Source organism: Cervus canadensis, chromosome X (genome assembly GCF_019320065.1).
Source record: "Cervus canadensis isolate Bull #8, Minnesota chromosome X, ASM1932006v1, whole genome shotgun sequence".
NCBI lineage: Eukaryota > Metazoa > Chordata > Mammalia > Artiodactyla > Cervidae > Cervus > Cervus canadensis.
The window spans coordinates 145121047-145145106 of record NC_057419.1 but is presented as its reverse complement, the minus strand read 5'-3'; the positions used below and the strand labels follow the sequence as shown (position 1 = coordinate 145145106).

Genomic DNA, 24060 nt, shown 5'->3' with positions numbered 1-24060 from the left:
GGCAAACTCCCATTGGCTATCTATTTTGCATATGGTAATGTAAGTTTCCATGTTACTCTTTCCATACGTCTCATCCTCTTCTCCCCCTCCCCATGTCCATAAGTCTGTTGTCTATGTCTGTTTCTCCATTGCTGCCCTGTAAATATATTCTTCAGTACCATTTTTCTAGATTCTGTATATATGTGTTAGAATACGATATTTATCTTTCTCTTTCTGACTTACTTCACTCTGTATAATAGGCTCTAGGTTCATACACCTCATAAGAACTGACTCAAATGTGTTCTTTTTTATGGCTGTGTAATAGTGCATTCTTTATCCATTCATCTGTTATCCAGTCATGTGTCAGTGGACATCTCGGTCCCTTCCATGTTCTAGCTATTGTAAATAGTGCTGCAGTGAACAATGGGATACATGTGTCTTTTTCAGTTTTGGTTTCCTCAGGGTATATGCCTAAGAGTGAGATTGCTGGATCATATGATGGTTATATTCCTAGTTTTTTAAGGAATCTCCATACTGTCTTCCATAGTAGCTGTATAAATTTACATTCCCACCAACAGTGCGAGAGTGTTCCCTTTTCTCCACACCCTCTCCAACATTTATTGTTTGCAGACTTTTTGATGATGGTCATGCTGACTGGTGTGAGGTGATATCTCATTGTAGTTTTGATTTGCATTTCTCAGATAATGAGCAATGTTGAGCATCTTTTCATGTTTGTTAGCCATCTGTATGTCTTGTTTGGAGAAATGTCTGTTTAGGTCTTTTTCCCATTTTTTGACTGGGTTGTTTGTTTTTCTGGTATTGAATTGTATGAGCCACTTGTATATTTTGGAAATTAATCCTTTGTCAGTTCATTTGCTATTATTTTCTCCTATTCTGAGAGCTGTCTTTTCACCTTGCTTAGTGTTTCCTCTGCTGTGCAAAACCTTTTAAGATTAATCAGGTCCCACTTGTTTACTTTTGTTTTTATTTCCATTACTCTAGGAGGTGGGTCATAGAGGATCTTGCTTTGATTTATGTCATCGAGTGTTCTGCCCATGATGTCCTCTAAGAGTTTTATAGTTTCTGGTCTTCCATTTAGGTCTTTAATCCATTTTGAGTTTATCTTTGGTATGGTGTTAGGAAGCATTCTAATTTCATTCTTTTACATGTAGCTGTCCAGTTTTCCCAGAACCATATATTGAAGAGGCTGTCTTTGTCCCATTGTATATTCTTGCCTCCTTGTCAAAAATAAGGTACCTATAGGTACATGGGTTTATTTCTGGGCTTTCTATCCTGTTCTGTTGGTCTATATTTCTGTTTTTGTGCCAGTACCATACTGTCTTGATGACTGTGGCTTTGTAGTATAATCTGAAGTCAGGAAGATTGATTCCTCCATCTCCATTCTTCTTTCTCAAGACTGCTCTCTGCTCTGGCTATTCAGGGTCTTTTGTGTTTCCATATGAATTGTGAAATTTTTTGTTCTAGTTGTGTGAAAATGTCATTGGTAATTTTATAGGGATCAAGTTGAATCTGTAGATTATGTTTGGTAGTATAGTCATTTTCACGATATTAATTCTTCCTACCCAAGAATATGGAATATCTCTCCATCTGTTTATGTCATCTTTGATTTCTTTCATTAGTGTCTTATAATTTTCTGTGTTTAATTCTTTTGTCTCATGAGGTAAGTTTATTCCTAGGTATTTAATTCTTTTTGTTGCAATGGTGAATGGGATTGATTCCTTAGTTTCTCTTGCTGATTTTTCATTGTTAGTATATAAAATGCAAGTGATTTCTGTGTATTGATTTTGTATCCTGCTACTTTGCTAAATTCACTGATTAGCTCTAGTAATTTTCTGATACTGTCTTTAGGCTTTTCTATGTACAATATCATGTCATCAGCAAACAGTGAGAGCTTTACTTCTTTTCTGATCTGGATTCCTTTTATTTCTTTTTCTTCTCTGATTGCTGTAGCTAAGACTTCCAGAACTATGTTGAATAATAGTGGTGAAAATGGACACCCTTGTCTTGTTCCTGATCTTAGGGGGAATGCTTTCAGTTTTTCACCATTGAGAATGTTTGCTGTAGACTTATCATATATGGCCTTTACTGTGTTGAGGTAGGTTCCTCCTATGCCTATTTTTTGAAGAGTTTTAATCATAAATGGGTGCTGAATTTTGTCAAAGGCCTTTTGTGCATCTATTGAGATTATCATATGGTTTTTATCTTTCAATTTGTTAATATGGTGTATCACATTGTTTAATTTGCATTTATTGAAGAATCCTTGCATCCCTGGAATAAACCCAACTTGATCATGGTGTATGACCTTTTCAATGTGTTGCTGAATTCTGTTTGCTAAAATTTTATTGAGGATTTTTGCATTTACAGTCATCAGTGATTTTGGCCTGTAGGTTTATTTTTTTGTGTTATCTTTGTCTTGTTTTGGTATCAGGGTGATGGTGGCCTTGTAGAATGAGTTTGGAAGTGTTCCTTCCTCTGGAATTTTTTGAAAGAGCTTGAGAAGGATAGGCATTAGCTCTTCTCTAAATGTTTGATAGAATTCTCCTGTGAAGCCATCTGATCCTGGGATTTTGTTTTTTGGGAGATTTTGATCACAGCTTCACTTTCAGTGCTTGTAATTGGGTTGTTCATAATTTCTATTTCTTCCTGGTTCAGTCTTATGAGATTGAACTTTTCTAAGAATCTGTCCATTTCTTCCAGGTTACGCATTTTGTTGCCATAATATTGCATTTTATTGTTCATAATAGTCTCATAATCCTTTGTATTTCTACATCATCTGTTGTAACTTCTTTTGCATTTCTAATTTTGTTGATTTGATTCTTCTCTCCTTTTTTCTTGATGAGTATGGCTAAAGGTTTGTCAATTTAAACAAAGATAAACATCTTCTCGAAGAACCAGCTTTTAGTTTTATTAATTGTTACTATTGTTTGTTTCTTTTTCATTTATTTCTGCTTGGATCTTTATGATTTCTTTCCTTCTATTAAATTTGAGGCTATTTTTCTTCTTTTTCCAGTTGTTTTAGGTGTAAATTTAGGTTGTCTATTCGATGTTTTTCTTGTTTCTCGAGGTATGATTGTATTGCTATAAACTTCCCTCTCAGAACTGCTTTTGCTGCATCCCATAGGTTTTGAGTTGTCATGTTTTCATTGTCATTTGTTTCTAGAAATTTTTTTGATTTCCCTTTTGATTTCTTCTGTAACGTGTTGGTTATATAGAAATATGTTGGTTAATCTCCATATGCTTGCATTTCTTACAGTTTTTTCCTTGTAATTGATATGTAGTCCCATAGTGTTGTGGTCTGAGAAGAGGCTTGATACGATTTCAGTTTTCTTAAATTTACTGAATTTTGATTTGTGACACAAGATGTGGTCTATCCTGGAGAATGTTCCATGTGCACTTGAGAAGAAAGTGTATTCTTCTGCATTTGGATGGAATGTCCCGAAGATATCAATGAGATCCATCTCATCTAATGTATGATTTAAGACTTGTGTTTCCTTCTTAATTTTCTGTTTTCATGAACTGTCCACTGGTGTGAGTGGGGTGTTAAGGTCTCCTACTATTATTGTGTTACTGTCAATTTCTCCTTTTGTCTGTTAGTGTTTGTCTTATGTATTGAGGTGCTCCTATGTTGGGTGCATAGATATTTACAATTGTGACGTCTTCCTCTTGGATTGATCCCTTGATCATTATGTAGTGTCCTTCCTTATTTCTTGCAATCTTCTTTATTTTAAGGTCTACTTTGTCTGATATGAGGATTGCTCCTCCTGCTTTCTTTTGGTTACCATTTGCATGGAATATATTTTTCCATCCTCTCACTTTCAGTCTATATGTGCCTTTAGGTCTGAAGTGGGTTTCTTTTTTTTTTTTTTTCATTTATTTTTATTAGTTGGAGGCTAATTACTTCACAACATTGCAGTAGACAGCATATATATGGGTCTTGTTTTTGTATCCATTCAGCCAGTCTGTGTCTTTTTGGTTGGAACATTTAATCCATTTACATTTAAAGTAATTATTGATATATATGTTCCTATTGCCATTTTCTTAATGGTTTGGGGTGGATTTTGTAGATCTTTTTCTTGTATTTCTTGACTATATAAGTCCCTTTAGCATTTGTTGTAAAGCTGATTTGGTGGTACTGAATTCTCTTAACTTTTGCTTGTCTGGAAAGCTTTTTATTTCTCCATCAGTTTTGAATGAGATCCTTGGGTACAGTAACCTTGGTTGTAGATTTTTCCCTTTTAGTACTTTACATATATCCTGCCATTCCCTTCTGACCTGCAGAGTTTCTGCTGAAAGATCAGCTGTTAAACCTATGGGGTTCCCTTGTATGTTACTTGTCGCTTCTCCCTTGCTGCTTTTAATATTCTTTCTTTGTCTTTAGTCTTTGTTAGATTAGTATGTGTCGTGGTGTGTTTCTCCTTGGGTTTATCCTGTATGGGACTCTTTGCACCTCTTGACTATTTCCTTTTCCATGTTGGGGAAATTTTCAACTATAATCTCTTCAAAAATTGTCTCATATCCTTTCTTTTTCTCTTCTTCTTCTGGGATCCCTCTAATTCAAATGTTTGTGCATTTGATATTGTCCCAGAGGTCTCTGAGAGTATCCTCAGTTCTCTTCATTCTTTTTACTTTATTCTGCTCTTCAGAAATTATTTCCACCATTTTAACTTCCAGCTCACTGATTCCTTCTTCTGTTTCAGATATTCTGCTATTAATTCCTTCTAGAGTATTTTTAATTTCAGTAATTGTGTTGTTTGTTTCTGTATGTTTATTTTTTAATTCTTCTAGGTGTTTGTTAGTTGATTATTGCATTCTCTCCATTTTGTTTTCAAGGTTTTTGATCACCTTTACTATCATTATTCTGAATTCTTTTTCAGGTAGTTTGCCTACTTCTTGTTCATTTATTTGGACTTCTGTGTTTCTAGTTTGTTCCTTCATTTGTGTAGTATTTCTCTGTCTTTTCATTATTTTTTATTTTATTTTTTATTTTTTTAACTTGTTATGTTTGAGGTCTCTTTTTCCCAGGCTTCAAGGTTGAATTCTTTCTTCCTTTTGGTTTCTGCCCTCCTAAGGTTGGTCCAGTGGTTTGTGTAAGCTTCATATAGGGTGAGATTTGTGCTGAGTCTTTTTTTTTTACCTCTGATGGGCAAGGCTGAGTGAGGTGGTAATCTTGTTTGCTGATGATTGGGTTTGTATTTTTGTTTTGTTTGTTGTTTAGATGGGGCGTCCTGCGCAGGGTGCTACTGGTGGTTGGGTGATGCTGGGCCTTGTATTGAAGTGGTTTCCTTTGTGTGAGTTCTCACTATTTGATGCTTCCTTGGGTTAATTCTCTGGTAGTCTAGGGTCTTGGAGTCAGTACTCCCATTCCAAAAGCTCAGGGCTTGATCTCTTCATATAGGACTGATGAGATGAAAACAACCTCTTTGTTTTTCAGACCTCCTGTCATAGTTATTTCCGAAATCTGGTCGACTACATCTTCAGTTTCTCTGCATCCAGCATGCCTCAGGAGCCACAGTTCCTCTCTCTTGCCCATTTTCAAATCATGTACTATTTTTTTTTTTGATATTGAGTTTTATGAGCTGTTTATATATTTTGAATATTAAAATCTTGTTGGTCATATCATTTGCAAATATTTTCTCTCATTCATTGGTTGTTTTTTTGTTTTGTTGGTGGTGTCCTTTGCTGTTCAAAAACTTTTAAGTGTAATTAGGTCCTAGTTGTTTGTTTTGGTTTTATTTCTTTTGTTTGCTTACTGTTGTTGTTCTGTTGCTAAATCGTGTTTGACTATGTGACCCTATGGACTGAAGCATGCCAGGCTCCCCTGCATTCCACTATCTCCTGGGGTTTGCTCAAAGTCGTGTTCATTGAGTCAGTGACACTATATAACCATATCATCCTCTGCCACCGCTTCTCCTTTTGCTTTCAATCTTTCCCAGCATCAGGGTCTTTTCCAGTGAGTCAGGTGGCCAAACTGTTGGAGCTTCAGCTTCAGCATCAGTCCTTCCAATGAATATTCAGGATTGATTTCCTTTAGGATTGACTGGTTTGATCTCCTTGCTGTCCAAAGGACTCTCAAGAGTCTTCTCCAGCACCACAATTTGAAAGCATCAATGCTTTGGCAGTCAGCCTTATTTAACGTCCAACTCTCACATCCATACATGACTACTGGAAAAACCATAGCTTTGACTATACAGACCTTTGTTGGCTAAGTGATGTGTCTGCTTCTTTAATACACTGTCTAGTTTTGTCATAACTTTCCTTCCAAGGAGCCAGAGTCTTTTAACATCATGGCTGCAATCATCATCCACGGTGATTTTGGAGCCCAAGAAAGTAAAATCTGTCACTTTTTCCACTTTTTCCCCCTTCTGTTTGCCATAAAGTGGAGATAGATTCAAAAAATATTGCTACAATCATGTCAAAGAGTGTTCTGCCTATGTTCTCTTTTAGGACTTTTATGGTTTCAGGTCTTGTAGTTAGATCTTTAATCCATTTTGAGTTTATTTTTGTATATGGTGTTAAGAAGTGTTCTAGTTTCATTATTTTACATGTAGCTGTCCAGGTTTCTGAGCATCACCTGTTGGAGGGACTGTCTTTTCTGCATTGTATATTCTTGCCTCCTTTGTCATAGATTAATGGATCATAGGTGTGTGGGCCTTCTATTCTCTCCCACTGATCTATGTATCTGTTTTTGTGAGTCTGGATAGGTTTTACCTCTAGCTTTTTTTTTTTTTTCTCTCAAGATTGCTTTAGCAGTTCTGGATCTTTTTGGTTCCATATGAATTTTAAGATTATTTATTCTTCTGTGAGTATTATTTTGATAGGGATTGCATTAAATCTGTAGATTGCTTTGTTTCATATGGACACTTTAACAATGTTAATTTTTCCAATCCAGGAGCACAGGGTATCTTCTCATTATTTTGTATTATCTTCAGTTTCCCTCCTCAATGTTGTATAATTTTCAGAGTATAGGTCTTTTACCTCCTCGGTCAAGTTTATTCTTGGGTATTTTATTTTTGATGTGATTTCAAATGGGATTATTTTCTTGCTTTCTCTTTCTGAGACTTCATTATTAGTGTATAGAACTATGACAGGTTTCTGTCTATTAATCTTGTATCCTGAAACTTGAATTCATTTATTAGTTCTAATAATTTTTTTTGTGGACACTTCAGGGTTTTTATATAAAGTATCATGTCATCAGCAAATACTAACAGTTTTACTTTTTCCTTTCCGATTTGGTTGCTTCTGATTTATTTTTCTTGTTTGTTTACTGTGGCTAGGACTGCCAATGCTGTGTTAAATAGAAGTGTCAAGAATGGGCATCCTTCCAGTTTTAGATGGTAGGTTAATTGGTTTATTTGAGATTTTTCTTATTTCTTGAGGAAGCCCTGTGTTACTGTAAACTTTACTCATAGAACTGCTTTTGCAGTATTACATAGATTTTGGACTGTTGTGTTTCCATTTTAACTTGTCTCAAGCTATTTTCTGATTTCCTCTTTGACTTATTCATTGACCCATTGCTTTTTTTATTAGCATATTGCTTAATCTCCACACGTGTGCTATTCCTACTTTTCTTTCTAGAATTGATTTCTCATTTCATACTGTTGTGGTTGGAAAAATACTTGATATAATTTCTATCCTCTAAAATTTGTTGAGACTTTTTCTGTGGCCTAGCATGTAATTTATTCTGGAGAACATTCCTTGTGAACTTGGAAAGAATATGTATTCTGTTTTTTGATTGAATGTCCTGAAGATATCTATTAAGTTCAACCAGTCTATTGTGTCATTTAAGACCACTGTTGCCTTACTGATTTTCTGTCTGGATGATCTGTCCATTGATGTCAGTGGGGTGTAAAAGTCCCCTAATATTATTGTGTTATTGTCAATTTCTTCCTTTAAGTTTGTTAGTATTTGCTTTATGTATTTAGGTGCTCCTGTGTTGGGTGCATATTTGTTAATGAGTGTAATATCCTCTTCTTCTTATTGATCTCTTTATCATTATATAGTGTCCTTCTTTGTCTTTTGTTATAGCTTTTGTTTTAAAGTCTGTTTTGTCTGATATGAGTATTGATACTTCCAGTTTTTTGTCATTTCTGTTTGCATGAAATATTTTCTCCATCCCTTTACATTCAGCTTCTATGTGTCATTAGCCCTGATGTGAGTGTCTTGTAGGCAACATATTGAAGAATCTTGTTTTTGATCTGATCAGCCAGACTACGTCTTTTGATTTTAGCATTTAGCCCATTGACATTTAAAGTAATTATTGATAGATATGTCCTTATTTTCATTTTAATAATAGTTATTATTATTCTCTGTTCATTTATTCTTTCTGTCTTCCCTTGTGGTTTGATGATTTTCTTTAGTATTATGTTTGTGTTACTTTCTTTTTAGTCTTTGTGTATCTATTGTAGTTTTTTGGTTTGTGGTTACCATTGTTTTCATATATGTTGACCTATATCTTCTTGTTTGAAACTGACAGTCATTTAAGTTCAAACAAACTCTTAAAAAATCTATATTTTTTACTCTCCTCCCTCACATTTTGTGTTTTTGATGTCATATTTTACATCTTCATGTCTGTCCCTTAATTCTTTATTGTAGTTATAGTTGATTTTATGATTTATTGTATTTTAATCTTTGTATTGGCTATTTAAGTGGTTTTTCCTCAGTCATTGCTATATATTTGGCTCTCCTAGTGGGATTTTCCTTTTCTTAAATATTATTTCCTTCTTTTCTGCTTAGAGAAGATCTAACATTTCTTTTAAGGTAGGTTTAGTATTGATGAACTCTTCTAGTTTTTGCTTGTTTGAGAATCTCTTTATATCTCTTTTGATTCTAAATGGTAATCTTGCTGGGTAGGTTATCCTAGGTCACAGGTTTTTCCCTTTCGAGCCTTTGAATCTATCATGCCACTCTCTTCTGGCCTAAAAAGTTTCTTCAGAGAAATCAGCTGATAGCCTTATGGGGATTTCCTTGTAAATGACTCTTTAGAATTCTCTCTTTATCTTTAACTTTTGCCATTTTAATTATGATATGCCTTGTAAGTCTGTTTGGGTTCATCTTTTTTAGGGACCCTCTGTGCTTCCTGTCTCTGGATGTCTGTTTCCTTGTAGAAAGTTTTCAACCATAAGTTCTGTGAATACAATTTTTTGAACCCCTATAAAGTGAATGTTGGTATGCTTTTGATAGTACATAGAGGAATGGAGTTTTTTATATGCTTTGATCCAAATCAAATGAGACCCCTTTGGCAAAAAAAGCTGCCAGTTTTCATGACTTGCCTTGCCTTGGTAGAACTACTGCTGAGTGAGCTGCTGAGGGTTATGGGAGCACCCCAAACTAAAATGCCGCAAATTCTCACTGTTCTTATGTGATATTCAGTAGTTTTGTTTTTTTTTTTTTTTCAATAAAAGCTTCCAAATACAATATGCAATAGTTTTGTTGTATGCTTTTGGTAAATTTTCAAAGTCCCCTTATAGTTTTGTACAAAAGTAATTTTGTACAGTTTTATCATTGCTTTTGGGGGAATGGCTTTTCTGAGCTCTTCATTCAGCCATTCTAGTAATACCACTTTCTTCTGTTTTCTAATATTTGGGGATAGTGGTGAAGTAGAAAAAAGAAACTTTATTGCTTTGCTAGGCTAAAGGAGTCCAGAGCAGGCTAATGCCCTCAAAACAATGTGTCCCAACTTGGAGAGGATAGTGAGATGTTTTATAGTAATAGTTCAAAGAGGGCATGATGCTTGCTAATATTTTAGGATTTTTGTGTTAATGATCATAAGTGATATTAGTTTATACTTTTCTGATATATTTTATCTTTATCAGGTTTAGCTTCCAAAGTTATACTTGCTTCATGAAAAGAATTAGAAATAGTCCTTGGTTTTCTAAACTCTCTAACAAATTTTTGAAGCATTGAGACTGCCTGGTGTTTGAAGATTTGGTAAAACTGTCTGTTGGAACCATCTGATCTCAGTGGTTTTGAGAGGTAGTTTTGGGAGGTGATTTTGGGAAGGTTCCCTGGCTCAGATGATAAAGAGTCTGCCTGCAATGCAGGAGACTCAGGTTCAATCTCTGGGTTTGGAAGATCCCCTGGAGAAGGAAATGACAATCCACTCCAGTATTCTTGCCTGGAGAATCCCGTGGATAGAGGAGCCTGGCAGGCTACAGTCCATGGGGTCGCAAAGAGTTGGACACGACTGAATGACTTCACTTTTGGGAGGTGGTTTTGGGAGGTAACTTTATCTGTTTTATTCTATGGAAATTTAAATGTGTAAGATTTCTATCCCCTTTTGTGTCAATTTTGGTATAGTGTATTTCTCTAGAAATTATCCATTTCATCTAGATTTTAAAGTTTATTGGTTTTCTTTTTCATTTATTTTTATTAGTTGGAGGCTAATTACTTTACAATATTGTAGTAGTCTAACCCTAAAGTTTATTTGTGTAGAGGAATGCAGAAGTGTCTCTTTAAAAAAATCTCCTCTGTTTCAATGATTACTTTCTCTCTATCAGTTCTTATTTTGTATGTTTGTGCCCCCTCCTTTATTGATTACATTGACTTGTGGGTTTCCCTCAGGTTAAATTTTTTCCCCAGGAAACCAAGATTTTTATTTTTAAAAAAGTAAATCCACTTCCTCTGGACTTTATTAGTTTTTGCCTTTATCTTTACTTATAATTTCTTTTGGTTTTCTCTATTGTTCCTTTTCTAGCTTTGAACTGGGTATTTAATTCACTTGTTTTCATTTTGTCATTTTGATTGATATAGCTGTTTTAATAGATTTTACATTCTGGGTAGAATTGACTATTTATTCCAGTTACTTGATGGGCCTTTCAATATGTAGATTCAAGTGTTACTTTATTTGTGAAACTTTTCTTGGATTATGATTTCAATATTAGTAATATACTATTGTTTTGTTTTTCTTTGGGGGGAACTAACAATACATATATTGCATCTTCATTGCCTATCTTCTATTTCAATCTCTTTTTCTGTGATTCTTTTTAACTTTGTTTTTTATTCTCTTAGTTGTTTTCTGGCCTTTCTTCAATTCCACCTATTGCATTTTCAGTTGAATATCTTCTTCCCTTGGAATTTTGTAACTTAGGCTTCATTTCTGAGATGGTTTTCTCTAATTTCTTGAGTATTGTTAATCAATTCTTATTTCATTTCCCCCCATTTCCACCCATTTCTCTCCTTTATTTTAAAGCAAAATGTTGGAAATAAACTTTTGATATCTAATATTAATGCTATGCTATGTCACTTCAGTCGTGGCAGACACTTTGCAACCCCATGGACTGTAGACTGCCAGGCTTCTCTGTCCATGGGATTTCCAAGGAAGAATACTGGAGTGAGTTGCTATTTCCTTTTCCAGGGCATCTTCCTGACCCAGGGATCGAACATGCATCCTCTGCATTGGCAGGTGGGTTCTCTACCACTGAGCCACCAGGGAAGCCCAAAACTTACACAGTGCTGTGTGTCAATTACATCTCAATGAAACTGGAAGAAAAAGAGAAATGGTAGTTATGTGATGATATGGAGGTGTTACCTAATGCTATGGTGGTAATTATTTTGCAATATATGTATGACAAATCAGCATATTGTACACCTTTAATTTACACAGTGTTTTTACAGACATATACACACATTCTCAGTAAGGCTGGGTAAAACAAAACTATTTGATTCATTAGAAGGTGATAGTACTTTGGAAAGAGAAAAAGTAGAACAGGGTCAAGGAGATTAGTAGAGCAGGTCGGGGCAAGGGAATAATATGAAAAAGGGTGAATGTGACAGATATCTGTTTCATAGGAATGTGCATCCACTCTCAAATCCTGTCTTTCCTCTCTTGCAAATCCCTTAAACTAGCTGATGTTGATGCAGGGGTTTCTCTGTAATTGTGTTATTTGGTGATTTCAATAGGAATTTTGTAATAGAGAGGAAGTTAGGGACTGTGTACACATATGCAAGTCCCACATTCTAAATTTTTTTGGGCCACTCTTTGTGGCATGTGGGATCTAGTTCCCTGATCAGGGATTGAACCTGTACCCTGTATTAGGAGCACAGAATCTTAACCACTGGATCACCACATTCTTTATTAACAATGTCCATAATAATTGGTAGGATTTAATTAAATACTTCGTGTTCCAAGCACTATTCTAAGTCCTCTGAATGCACTAACACATCTAATCTTTCCAGAAGTCCTGTGAAATAGATTCTATTTTTGGTCTCACTTTACAGATTAGGAAACTGAGACACAGAGAAAGTAACTTGTCCAGTGTCACAGAGCTAATAAGTGGCAGATTAGGGATTTAAAACCAGCGTGACTCCAGAGCATCTTTTAACCAGTACTTCTTCCCCCTTCAAGAAATATAAACATAGACAGACACACATATCTGTGTATATATAAAAGACATTTTTTTTAAAGACATTCTTAATCAATCTCTAGTCTTCATCACATCTTTCTAAGTTGGGAGTTATTCTCTCGCTTGAAGATGATGTTGACTACAGTTAATTTCTCAAAGGCAGCCTGGCTTTTCACATCTCCAGGTTCTAGGGAGACATTTTGCTCCAGTCCCACATGCTGAGGGCCCTTCCCAGCAATGCTCACTGCCAGCAGCCTCCATCTCCTCCTGTGGGCTCTCGTGGTCCTAGCCCCTGGCTTTCCTCCTTCCTCTCCAACTACTCTTTCTCAACATGAGCCAGTCCTCATCTTCCTGCTCTTTGAGTAGTGAGAATCTCTAGGATTTTTAAAAATAATTTTATTAATTTATTTATTTATGGCTGTGCTGAGTCTTCATTGCTTTGTGCACCTTCTCTAGTTGCAGTGAGCAGGGGCTACTCTCTAGCTGGGGTGTGCTGGCTTCTCATTGTGGTGGCTTCTATTGTTGCGAAGCACAGGTTCTAAGACACTTGAACTTTGGTAGTTGCGGCTCCCAGGATCTAAAGCACAGGCTCACTAGTACTGGTGCACAGACTCTAGCTGCCCACAGCATGTGGGATCTTCCCAGGTCAGGGATTGAACCCATATTTCCTGCATTGGCAGTCGGATTCTTTACCTCTGAGCCACCAGGGAAGCCCAGAGTCTCCAGGATTTTATACTTAAACTTGTCTCAATGTTTAAAACCTCTAGATTATCTCCTCTACTCTTAGGTTTTGACTCTATCTCTAAGCAAGTCTCATTTGACTCTGCACACATATATCTTGCTACCTTCTGGATATCTATTTTAATTCAACAATTATTCTGAATTTTTACATCACACTCTATATGGGTCACATCCACCTCAAAAATGTCTAATCTTAGATTCATCCAGCTCTCCTCTCTCTTCAGATCTGTACTGAAGTGCTGACTCTGTAGAAATTCATAGTCACTAATTCGTGTTGACGCTCTGCAAGGCTATAGCTCCTTTGTTCACCCCATTCTCCTGTTCTTTGCAAGGGCTATTTCATGCCTCCTCTCCTCTCCTCAAACCTCCAGCTCTGTTTCTGCCATTTCTAAGTGCAGAAAATTCCTGTGACAAATGCCGCAAGCATTTCTTAATTGCTTCCCATGACTCACCCCAATTCACAGAACTGAAGCATCATACAGAAACCTCTTCAAAATCTGGTCAGCTTTCCACCTGTGGGGGAATGTTCTGGCTGACCAGCTAGACTGAGTAGCAAGCCTCTCTCCCTCTGGAGCTGAGCACAGGGCCCTGAGCTTAGTTTCAACTGGTGCCCTTCGTTTTCACCACCTGGCTTGTTTCTTGCAGCAGATGTCGAAGGCCAATCTTTAAGACACCGAGACAAGAGGCTAAGTTTAAATTTGGTAAGTTTGGTACTTGAGTTTTTTAAGCCTTAATTTTTACCAAAACATAGTCTACCCTGTATATGTTCCCTTGATATCTTTTGAGATTCAGCACTCTGAATCTCCAAGGACCCTTCCAGTCTCCCATTAAAGCTTGAACTTATCTGGGAACTACTGGACTTCGTGCTCTATAAGGGCCTTACCGGTTCTAATGGTCTACACACATCTCAGACCTGAGGTAGCTATTGAAGTCATCCCATGATTCTTAAAGTATTTACATACATTTCATTGACCTCTGTCTTCCAGCTGAGTCCTAGGCGAGTCATCACCTACCTCCCATGATAAGTCCAGAGGCAGAGCTTGAGTTAGAGGCTGTCTGACTTTCCTAAGGAAGTTCAGAGTTATTCCTAGATAATTTGCAACTGAAATCCAAAATGCAGCCAAGTTGTGTCCACTGGAAGCAGTTTCCATGCTATTCTGTGCTTTCCAACTGGTTTTCATTCCCTTGCAGCCATGCAGGTTCTTCCCAATGTCCCCGCCGACTTCCACCAGCACTGAGGACAGCTACGTGCCCATGAGTCCCCAGACTGCCGCCTTTGCTCTCGGATCCCATGACAGCTCTGACGATTACATCCCAATGAATTCAGGGAGCATCTCCAGCCCTTTGCCTGAGCTCCCTTTAGACCTGGAGCCTCCCCCCGTGAACAGAGATCTCAAGCCTCAGAGGAAGAGTAAGCCACTCCTGTGTGGGATGGGGGAGCAAGGTGTGATAACCGTGTGGAAAAGCTTCCCTCCTAAGCCCCTCTGTGAAGGAAGCACTACAGAAACCCACCACCCCAGGGGCCTTGGAGAAAGACGTAGCTGGGATCCAGTGGGAAGGGATGGGGAGCACTGTTGCTCCAGATCATCAGGGTAACAGGAACCCGGAGACTTGCAGTCATGGCAAATGTGGTCTCCAAAGCCAAATCCACTCCAGCGGGCTCATCTTTGGCTGCTTCCCTAACAAAGTCCCAGAAACGAGTGAGGTGGGTGTGAATGGATCCCCTTGGTCTCTCTTTGTTTAAACAGCACTTAAATGTAGTCATACCATCCCCGTTATGTAAGGCAGCCAAGAATGCCCTTTGACACTGATTCCTTAATGCAGACCCAGTCACAGGCCCCATGGTTCAGTGCCCTGTGTGTGCCCAGCTGCAGATGTGTCTTTGTGGGGAGGGAGAACATGGAGGATGTGGAGGTGACAAGTGTGGCTCCTGTGGGCACAGAGCTCCAGGCAGTTCCTCCCATCTGCTGAGTGGCAGGAACAGGCAGGGAGGAAGGCAAAGAGAGTTCGAGCAAAAGTAGGTCAGAGTAACTTGCTAACTTCATTCTCACTCACCGTTGCCTGCCCAGTAGGGCTGGGTGATTCTGAGGAAATACTTGGTACTGCGACCATGACTCCTGACACCCCATCGGCTCCACCGCCACCCATCTTTGCTCTTTGGAAAAACTACTACTTCACGTGGCCACTCTCAGAGCTGTAACTAAGCATCTCGCTTATGCCTGCTCTGCTCCAGCCTCGCCCTCTTTGCTTTGAGTCAAATCCCATTTCCTGTGTGTTTGCCTAGCACTAGGGGGAGACAGAGATGATGAAACAAGCAGGGTTCCCCAGGTTGAGGGGGAGAAAGATATGTCAAAACCACCTGGAAGAAGAATTATGCAATAGGTACTAAATAGGAGAACAGGCCCTGTCTCATGAGGTTTAGAGGAAATAACAATTCATTCTGGTGAGAAACCATTTCACAGGCGCCTGTAACTTTGCAGTATATCTTATTGTTTTGCTTGATTACTTTTCTGTAGTAATCCTGTGCAACAGAAGTTTCTGTAATGAAGAAAGTGGGGCTGTTAAACATGTGAAATGTGGCTAGTGCAACTGAAGAAGTGAATTTTAAGATTTGATTTAATTTCAATGCACTTACATTTCAAGAGTCACGTGTGGCTAGTGGCTACCATTTTGGACATCACCAGTCTGAAAGACCTGGTGATGGAGGAAGGTGCAGAGATTATGGACAGACACAGGGTTGGGGATTCACTGGGTGGCTGGGAAGGTGAACACCTGGGCCAGGAGGGGGTGATTCTGACACACGTGGCTGCTTGGCTGACTGAACAGCAGGAATGCCACTGGTAATATGGAAGGAGTTAAACACTATCTACCAGTGTGGAGGAAAGAGCTAGAAAAACAAGCTGGTCAAGGCAGTAATAGGGGAATATGTGCATGACCGATTCAGCAAGGTGGATTGCTGAGGTGGGGTGAGGGTCAGGCACTAGGTGCTTCTTTAGATGCAAAGGCTACTGCAGTGAACAAACCAGGAAAAAAACCCTGTCCTCCCAGAGTGCAGTCAGTCTAGGCCCAACTCAGTAATGTTGGCGTCATCACAGACAGGTTGGTGCCATGAACAGTAAGCACATGAACTCATGAGAGCCTATGAAGGCCTTTGTGAGCAGGGGATGTTGAGCTGAGATGTGAAGATGACTATAACCAAGCAGAGACATGGGGAAGATTGTTCTACACAGAAGGACCACAAAGTAGACAGTGGCCTGGAGAGGAGGGGATGATTAGAACTTGGGTGATCACCTGTGTCTGTGATGAGAGGGGTCAAAGGTGAGACGGGCAACAGAATGGCATGAGATCAGAGACCTTCATCTGACACCCAGAACCAGGCCTGACTTACGATGAGTTCTCAATAAATGTGTAGTGATGGGATATAACCCCAGCTGCTGATGTGACCACTGGCTCAGTACTTGTCCCCTCTGCTTCTGCTGAGGCAGGAAACAGTAGGACAGCAAAATGGGCACTCATCATTAGCGCTGCTTGTGAGTAAATGTGGGCTTGATGTGCTCAGTGAGTGGAATTGTCATAGTTTTACAGTCTGAAGATTCTGGCCTTGAAACCCTGAGAACTTATATTGGATGTTCTGTGTTATCTTGTAGCACGGCCACCCACCCTGGACCTGAAAAACCTCTCCACGATCCGGGAGCACACGTGTCTAACCAGGACCCACACTGCGCCTTGGTGAGTCTTTGATTGCTCCCAGGGGCCTCATCTGGCGCCCTCTCAGCCTTAGTCAGACCTCTGTGGTGAAAGAGCTTAAGACAAGGGAGGAATAAGATTTATTATCCTGAACCGGAAGTGTTTTGTAGGTCACCAAAGAATGACAGTAACTGAATCTCCCAGTGCAATGGAATCAAGAACGAGAGTATTGCTGGGAACTGTCTCTAATGTGTGCTTCTCTCTTCACATTTGCTCATTCCTCTTTCTTTCAAGAACTCTTTTTTTCTGTTGCACAATCCTCACAGCCTAAAGTAGCCATCCTGTAGATCTGTATTTACCTGCTACAGTTTCTAGTACCAACAGAGAGAGGTTCTTTTTCAACCTCCAATTCACATTTGTTGGGAGAGGGAATTGTTTTGCCCCAGCTACAGTGGATGCAGCTCTGGCCTGCTGAGCAGGGCTGGCACTGCTGGCATGGCTTCTAAAAGCTCAACTTTGTGAAGGGAGTTCTCTCGGTAAACGAGCCCTCAAATGTGTCTGCACTCTCTCGTCTCTCCTTGTAGAAGCTGGAGCTTCAGAGTCCTGAGCTTGGCCTGGTAGTTTCTTGCTGGTTTAGTCACTCAGTCATGGCCAACTCTATGCGATCCCATGGGACTATAGCCCACTTGGTTCCTCTGTCTATAGGATTGTCCAGGCAAGAATACTGGACTGCATTGCCATTTCCTTCTCCAGAGGCTCTTCCCGACCCAGGGATGGAACCCATGTCTCTTGCGGCTCCTGCACTGCAGGCGGGTTCTTTACCGCTGTTTTAAATGCTCAGTCATGTCCAACTCATTGCAACAGTGGCCCACCAGGCTCCTCTGTCCATGGGATTCTCTAGGCATGAATACTGAAGTGGGTTCTTTGCCCACCTCCAGGGGATCTTCCCGACTCAAGGGTTGAACCCAGGCCTCCCGCACTGCAGGCAGATTACTGCTGGTTCACCCTAAATACCACAGCACATGATGACTGTAATGGGTCACATTCCAGACAGGAATGCAGAGCCTCAGCTTGTGCTTCTGACTTGGGAGTAGGATGAAAGTGGATTTGTGGTCTTGGTCTCATCTTCTCAGAGGAATGAAATGAGAGCCTCAAAGGAGCATTTCTGTTTTGCTTTTCTCTCAGTGATGTGATGCATTGGTCTCTTTCTAGAAAGCTCATGAGCTGTGGCACATGGAGGGCCTGCAAAAAGAATAACCTTTGAGAAGTGGGAACCATCTTCCCCATAGTGGGACAGGAGTTGCGGGGTAGTCTCTGTCACTTCAGGAGTTGCTTTGGCCGGAAGGAAGTTGCATCTGGAAGGGGAGGGTGAAACCTCACAGGGGCTGTGTCAGTTCTTGGCTGGCTTTCAGACCAGCTGTAAGACACTGCTTTGACCTCATCTATATTTTTGTTCCTAGCAATCGAACCAGTTTTCTATCTCCAGAAAGAAATGGTATTAATTCTGCAAGATTTTTTGCCAATTCTGTTTCCAGAGAAGAGGAAAAAAGCTACATCCAAATGGTAATCCTCTATTTTTCACATTTTTCTTATTCACCCCAGTCTATATTCTTACGGGTTCACTGTAAAGGAAACATATTGCTCAGAAAGTGCCATGAAATCTTAAAACTATTACTTAATTGTAATGCCAGGTTACCATGTTTTCCAGACTGGGAACAAATTGACATGAATTTGGTTTTCTTTCCTGCAGCATTCAGCTCCTTGTACCATTTAGCTGGGAAAACTCTGACACTGGATGCTCCCTTCCACCAAACCCCCTGGTAGCCCTACTCTGACTTCCTCTGCACCTTTACCAAAGATGCATCACTAAGAGTCCTGTTGGGAGGGTGGCCTCGTGTCCCAGCTCATGGGTGGGTATTAGTTTCTGGAGATTTCTTGTGGAGCCTTTCTGTAAACGTGAGTTCACAAAGACCTGGCATGTTTATCCTCTGATTAACCATCTATGGTTCTAGAGTCCTGGTATCTCCTTCTTGCCCTCTGTTTCCCTTCCATTCTCTTTCCTTTGATTCTGTTGCCAGTGGGTTACTGAGGACAAAGAGGGCCTTTTAGTACCTCTGGCAAGTATCAGGCCCTTTAGCCAGAACTCTCACCATTCTGTGAGCTTAAAATCTAGGGAACTCTTGAGAGAATTTCTTTTTGAACTGTGAAATTTAGACAATGTTCAAGGCACTGTGACTATATGCTTTTGAGCAGACAACTTTGCCTGCCTTCCTATGCATGACAGTAAAAGGCATTTAAAGTTCTCAAAACAGTCATGTCCAGTGAAGCAGCAATTAAGTGCTACATTTTGCCTCTATTTAATGGACTGTGCTGTGAGTCCCCTTAATCATATGCAGGTGGAAAGTGACTCATATCCAGTCTGCTGTGGTATTCCCAATATTTTTCACACTTAGTAATGGCCCTTGGGAAACTTCTAGAAGAAAACACTCTTATAAAAGATACTGACCAGCTGTGCTTTGTCTCCAGAGAACAGAAAAGGGAAGTGAATCTATAACCTCACGGAAGCAAATGCCGAGTCATTCCAGACACTAGCAGTTATTTCTGATCTTTCATGTTGTGAGAAAGCCCAGTGTCTCGTTAACAACATTGTTCAGGATTGGTTTCTTGCCTATTTATAATCATTGGTTGATTACTGTCTCTGTACATTATTAAGCGATATGACTCAGTAGCTTAAGAGCCCAGAAAGCTGGCTGAAGGAAGGTAACTGAGGAACTCATCACAGAAATGTGTTTAAAGACTATCCCATCTCTTTCCACTGTGTGTTTTAACTGCAGTAATACAATATTTTCAAATGCCATTGATTTACAATATTTCACTTGTTCCAAAAAACAATCCATTTGGTAGACTGAACTAATATAATTCAATTTTGATTTTGTACATAATCATATGCATAATTTCTTCTCTTTAAGGACAAGTTCTTACCTGACTGTAAAAATTTAGGCTAGCGTCTGAAAAAGAAGTTTTGTTTTATAAAAGTCCTGTATTCTTCTTTAGTGACTTTATTTTCTAATGAAATGTAGTTGATACACAGCATTATATTAGTCTCAGATGTACTACATAATGACTGACATTTGCATACATGAATGAAGTGATCCCCATGATAAGTCTAGTAACCATATGGACCTCTACAAGGTACTACAATATTGTTGATCCTGTTGCTTGTGCTGTAGATTACATTCCCATGGATTACTTACTATATAATGGAGGTGTATACCTTCAAATCTCCTTCACCTATTCCACCTACCCCTCATCTGCCTCCCTTCTGGCAACTACTCATTTGTCCTCTGGGTCTTTGAGTCTGTTTGTGTTTATTTTTTGATTTCACATCTATGTAAGATCATATGGTATATGTCTTTCTCTGTCTGACTTATTTCATTTAGCATAACGCCCTCTAGATCCACCCATGGTGTCATAACGGCAACATTGCTTCCTTTTGCTGGGTAGTATTCCATTGTGCATGTATATGTATGTGCATGTGTATATGTGCATATATATATGTTGTATATGTGTTTCACATATATATGTTTTATATATATATATGTTTCACATATATATATGTTATATATATATATATATATAAAACATCTTTATCCATTCATCTATTGTTGGACACTGAAATTGCTTCCATATTTTGGCTATTGTAAATAGTGCTGCAATGAACATGGGACTGTATATATCTTTTTGAATTAGTGTTTTTGTATTGGGGGCAAATACTCAGAAGTGAAATTGGTGAATCATATTTTTAATTTTTGAGGAACCTCCATATTGTTTTCCACAGTGGATGTACCAATTTACATTCCCATGGACAGTGTACAAAGGTTCTCTTTTCTCCACACCCTCACCAACATTTGTTATTTGAGTTCTTTTTGATGATAGCCATTCTATCATCTTAGTCATTCTGACATTCTAACATAGCCATTCTAGCAGGGCTTCCCTGATAGCTCAGTTGGTAAAGAATCCACCTGCAATGCAGGAGACTCTGGTTTGACTCCTGGGTCAGGAAGATCTACTGGAGAAGGGATAGGCTACCCACTCCAGTATTCCTGGGCTTCCCTGGTGGCTCAGCTGGTAAAGAATCCGTCTGCAGTGCAGGATACTTGGGTTCAATCCCTGGGTTGGGAAGATCCCCTGGAGAAGGGAAGGGCTGCCCACTCCAGTATTCTGGCCTAGAGAATTCCATGGGGTTGCAAAGAGTCAGACACGACGGAGTGACTTTCACTTTCATTCTAACATGTGTGAGGTGATGTTTTATTGTGGTTTTGATTTGCATTTCCTTGATGATTAGTGAGGTTGAGCATCATTTCATCTGTCTGTTAGAAACCTGTATGTCTTTGGGAAAATGTCTATTCATGTCTTCTATTTTTTAATCAGCTTATTTTGTTTTTGTTTTGTTTTGATGCTGAGTTGTATGTGTTATTTGTATATTTTGGACATGAACCTCTTATTAGATGTATCACTTGAAAATATCTTCTCCCATTCAGTAGGCTGCCTTTTTGTTTTATGCATAGTTTCCTTTGCTAGGCAAAAGCTTTTTAGTTTGATGTGGTTCCTTTTTGTGTGTGTATTTGTTTGTTTCCCTTGCCTGAGGAAACATAACCAAAAAATATTTTTAAGACCCATGTCAAAGAGTTAGTCTGTGTGTTTTCTTCTTGGAGTTTTATGGTTTCAGATCTTCAAATCTTTCAGATTTGTCTTTCATCCATTTTGGTTTCATTTTTATATATGGTGCGAGAAAATATTCCAGTTTGATTCTTTTGCATGTAGCTGCCCAGATGGTTGGATGGCATCACTGACTCGATGGACATGTGTTTGAGCAAGCTCTGGGAGTTGGTGATGGACAGGGAAGTCTGGCGTGCTTCAGTCCATGGGGTCGCAAGGAGTCGAACACAGCACAGCGACTGAACTGAATGGAACTGTCCTGTTTTCACAACACCATTTATTGAAGAAGCTGTTTTCCCCCTGGTAGTATATTCTTGCCTCCTTTTACATAGATTAATTGACCATATAAGTATGAGTTTATTTTTCTTTATTCTGTTCCATTGATCTATGTGTCTGTTTTTGTGCCAGTACCATGCTACTTTGATTATTTTAACTCTGTATTATAGTTTGAAGTCAGAGAGTGTGATTCTTCCAGCTTTGTTCTTGTTTCTCTTTCTCAAGATGTTTTTGTGTATTCTGGGTCCTTTATGGTTCCATACAAATTTTAGTGTTTTTGTTCCAGTTCTGTGAAAAATGCTATTGGTATTTTGATAGGAATTGCATTGAATATATAGAATGCCTTGAGGAGTGTGGACATTTTTACAATATTAATTCTTCCAATCCATGAGCTCAGGATATCTTTCCATCTATTTGTCTCATCTTCAGTTTCTTTCATCAGGGTCTTATAGTCTCCTGAGTATGGTTTGTGAATCTCTTTAATTAGATTTATTCCTAAATATCTTATTATTTTGGATGAAATTGTAAATGGCATTGCTTTCTTAGTTTCTTTTAAGACAGTTTCTTGTTAGTGTATAGAACTGCAACAGATCTGTATGTTAATTTTGCATCTTACAGCTTGCCTAAATTCATTGATGAGTTCTAATGGTTTTTTGATAGTATGATTAAGATTTTCTATATATAGTATTATGTCATCTGCAAACGGTGACAGTTTTACTCTTTCCTTTCCAGTTTTAATTTCTTTTGTTTATATATTTTTTATCTGATTGCTGGGACTAGGACTTCCAATACTACATTGAGTAAAAGTGACAAGAGTAAACATCCTTGTCTTGTTCCTAATCTTAGTGGAAAAGTTTTCAGATTTTCAGTGTTGAGTATGATGTTAGCTACAGGCTTGTTATACATGGCTTCTATTATGTTAAGATATATTCATTCGGTACTCACTTTGTTAAGAGTTTGTATCATAAATTAGTGTTGAATTTTGTCAAATGCTTTTTCTGCCTCTATTAAGATGATCATATAGTTTTTATTCCTCAGTTAGTTAATGTGGTATATCAGATATCGAACCATCCTTGTGTTCCTCGGATAAATCCCACTTGATCATGATGTATGGTCTTTGTAATGTATTGTTGAATTCAGTTTGCTAATGGGAAGTATATTTCCTTCAACCTCATTCTTTTTTTTTTAAATTCTGTTATTTTACTTCCTTTGTCTATCCATATATAAGATTTTGAATGAACTTTTCTTTACCTACAAAAATATCCTGATGAGATTTTTTGATTGAAATTGTGCTAAATCTATGAATAAATTTGGAGAGAATCAGCATCTTTATTATGCTGAATCTTTCAGTTTGTATGTAATACATCTCTCTGTTTATTCAGATGTCTTATTTTTTTTCCTCAGAATTTTGTGATTTATAACATATAGATCTTACGTGTAATTTATTATACCTTTACCTAAGTGTTTTATTTTTGGAGCTATTGTAAATGTTTTTTGTGTGTTTTTTAAATTAATTAATTTATATTATGGCTGTACTGAGTCTTTGTTGCTGCGTGTGGGATTTCTCTAGTTGCAGTGTGTGGGCTGCTTGTTGCAGTGGCTTCTCTTGTTGTGGAGCACAGGCTCTAGGTGCATGGGCTTCAGTAGTTGCAGTACGTGGGCTCAGTAGTTGTGGCTTATGGTCTCTAGAGCACGGGTTCAGTAGTTTTGGCACATGGGCTTTAGTTGCCCTGTGGCATGTGGAATCTTCCCAGACCAAGAATTGAACCTATGTCTCCTGCATTGGCAGGTGGATTCTTTTTTTTTTCATTTATTTTTATTAGTTGGAGGCTAATTACTTTACAATATTGTAGTAGTTTTTGTCATACATTGACATGAATCAGCCATGGATTTACATGTATTCCCCATCCCTATCCCCCCTCCCACTTCCCTCTCTACCTGATCCCTCTGGGTCTTCCCAGTGCACCAGGCCCAAGCACTTGTCTCATGCATCCAACCTGGGCTGGTGATCTGTTTCACCCTTGATAATATACATGTTTCGATGCTGTTCTCTTGAAACATCCCACCCTCGCCTTCTCCCACAGAGTCCAAAAGTCTGTTCTGTACATCTGTGTCTCTTTTTCTGTTTTGCATATAGGGTTATCATTACCATCTTTCTAAATTCCATATATACGCGTTAGTATGCTGTAATGGTCTTTATCTTTCTGGCTTACTTCACTCTGTATAATGGGCTCCAGTTTCATCCATCTCATTAGAACTGATTCAAATGAATTCTTTTTAATGGCTGAGTAATATT

General features: G+C 38.6%; 1 protein-coding gene across 5 annotated transcripts in view; it reads left to right on the top strand.

The window, feature by feature from the left end:
- Nucleotides 1–24060, top strand: part of GAB3 (GRB2 associated binding protein 3) — a 77306-nt gene that overhangs the window by 40557 nt on the left and 12689 nt on the right. The window contains exons 6-10 of one of the 5 annotated variants that reach the window (XM_043459537.1): nucleotides 11354–11401; nucleotides 13728–13783; nucleotides 14274–14526; nucleotides 16730–16811; nucleotides 18230–18332. In XM_043459537.1, coding sequence (XP_043315472.1) covers nucleotides 11354–11401; nucleotides 13728–13783; nucleotides 14274–14526; nucleotides 16730–16811; nucleotides 18230–18332 — 542 coding nt within the window. The remainder of the gene's footprint in view (nucleotides 1–11353; nucleotides 11402–13727; nucleotides 13784–14273; nucleotides 14527–16729; nucleotides 16812–18229; nucleotides 18333–24060) is intronic. The other 4 variants (XM_043459532.1, XM_043459535.1, XM_043459534.1 and 1 more) reach the window with 4 other exon arrangements.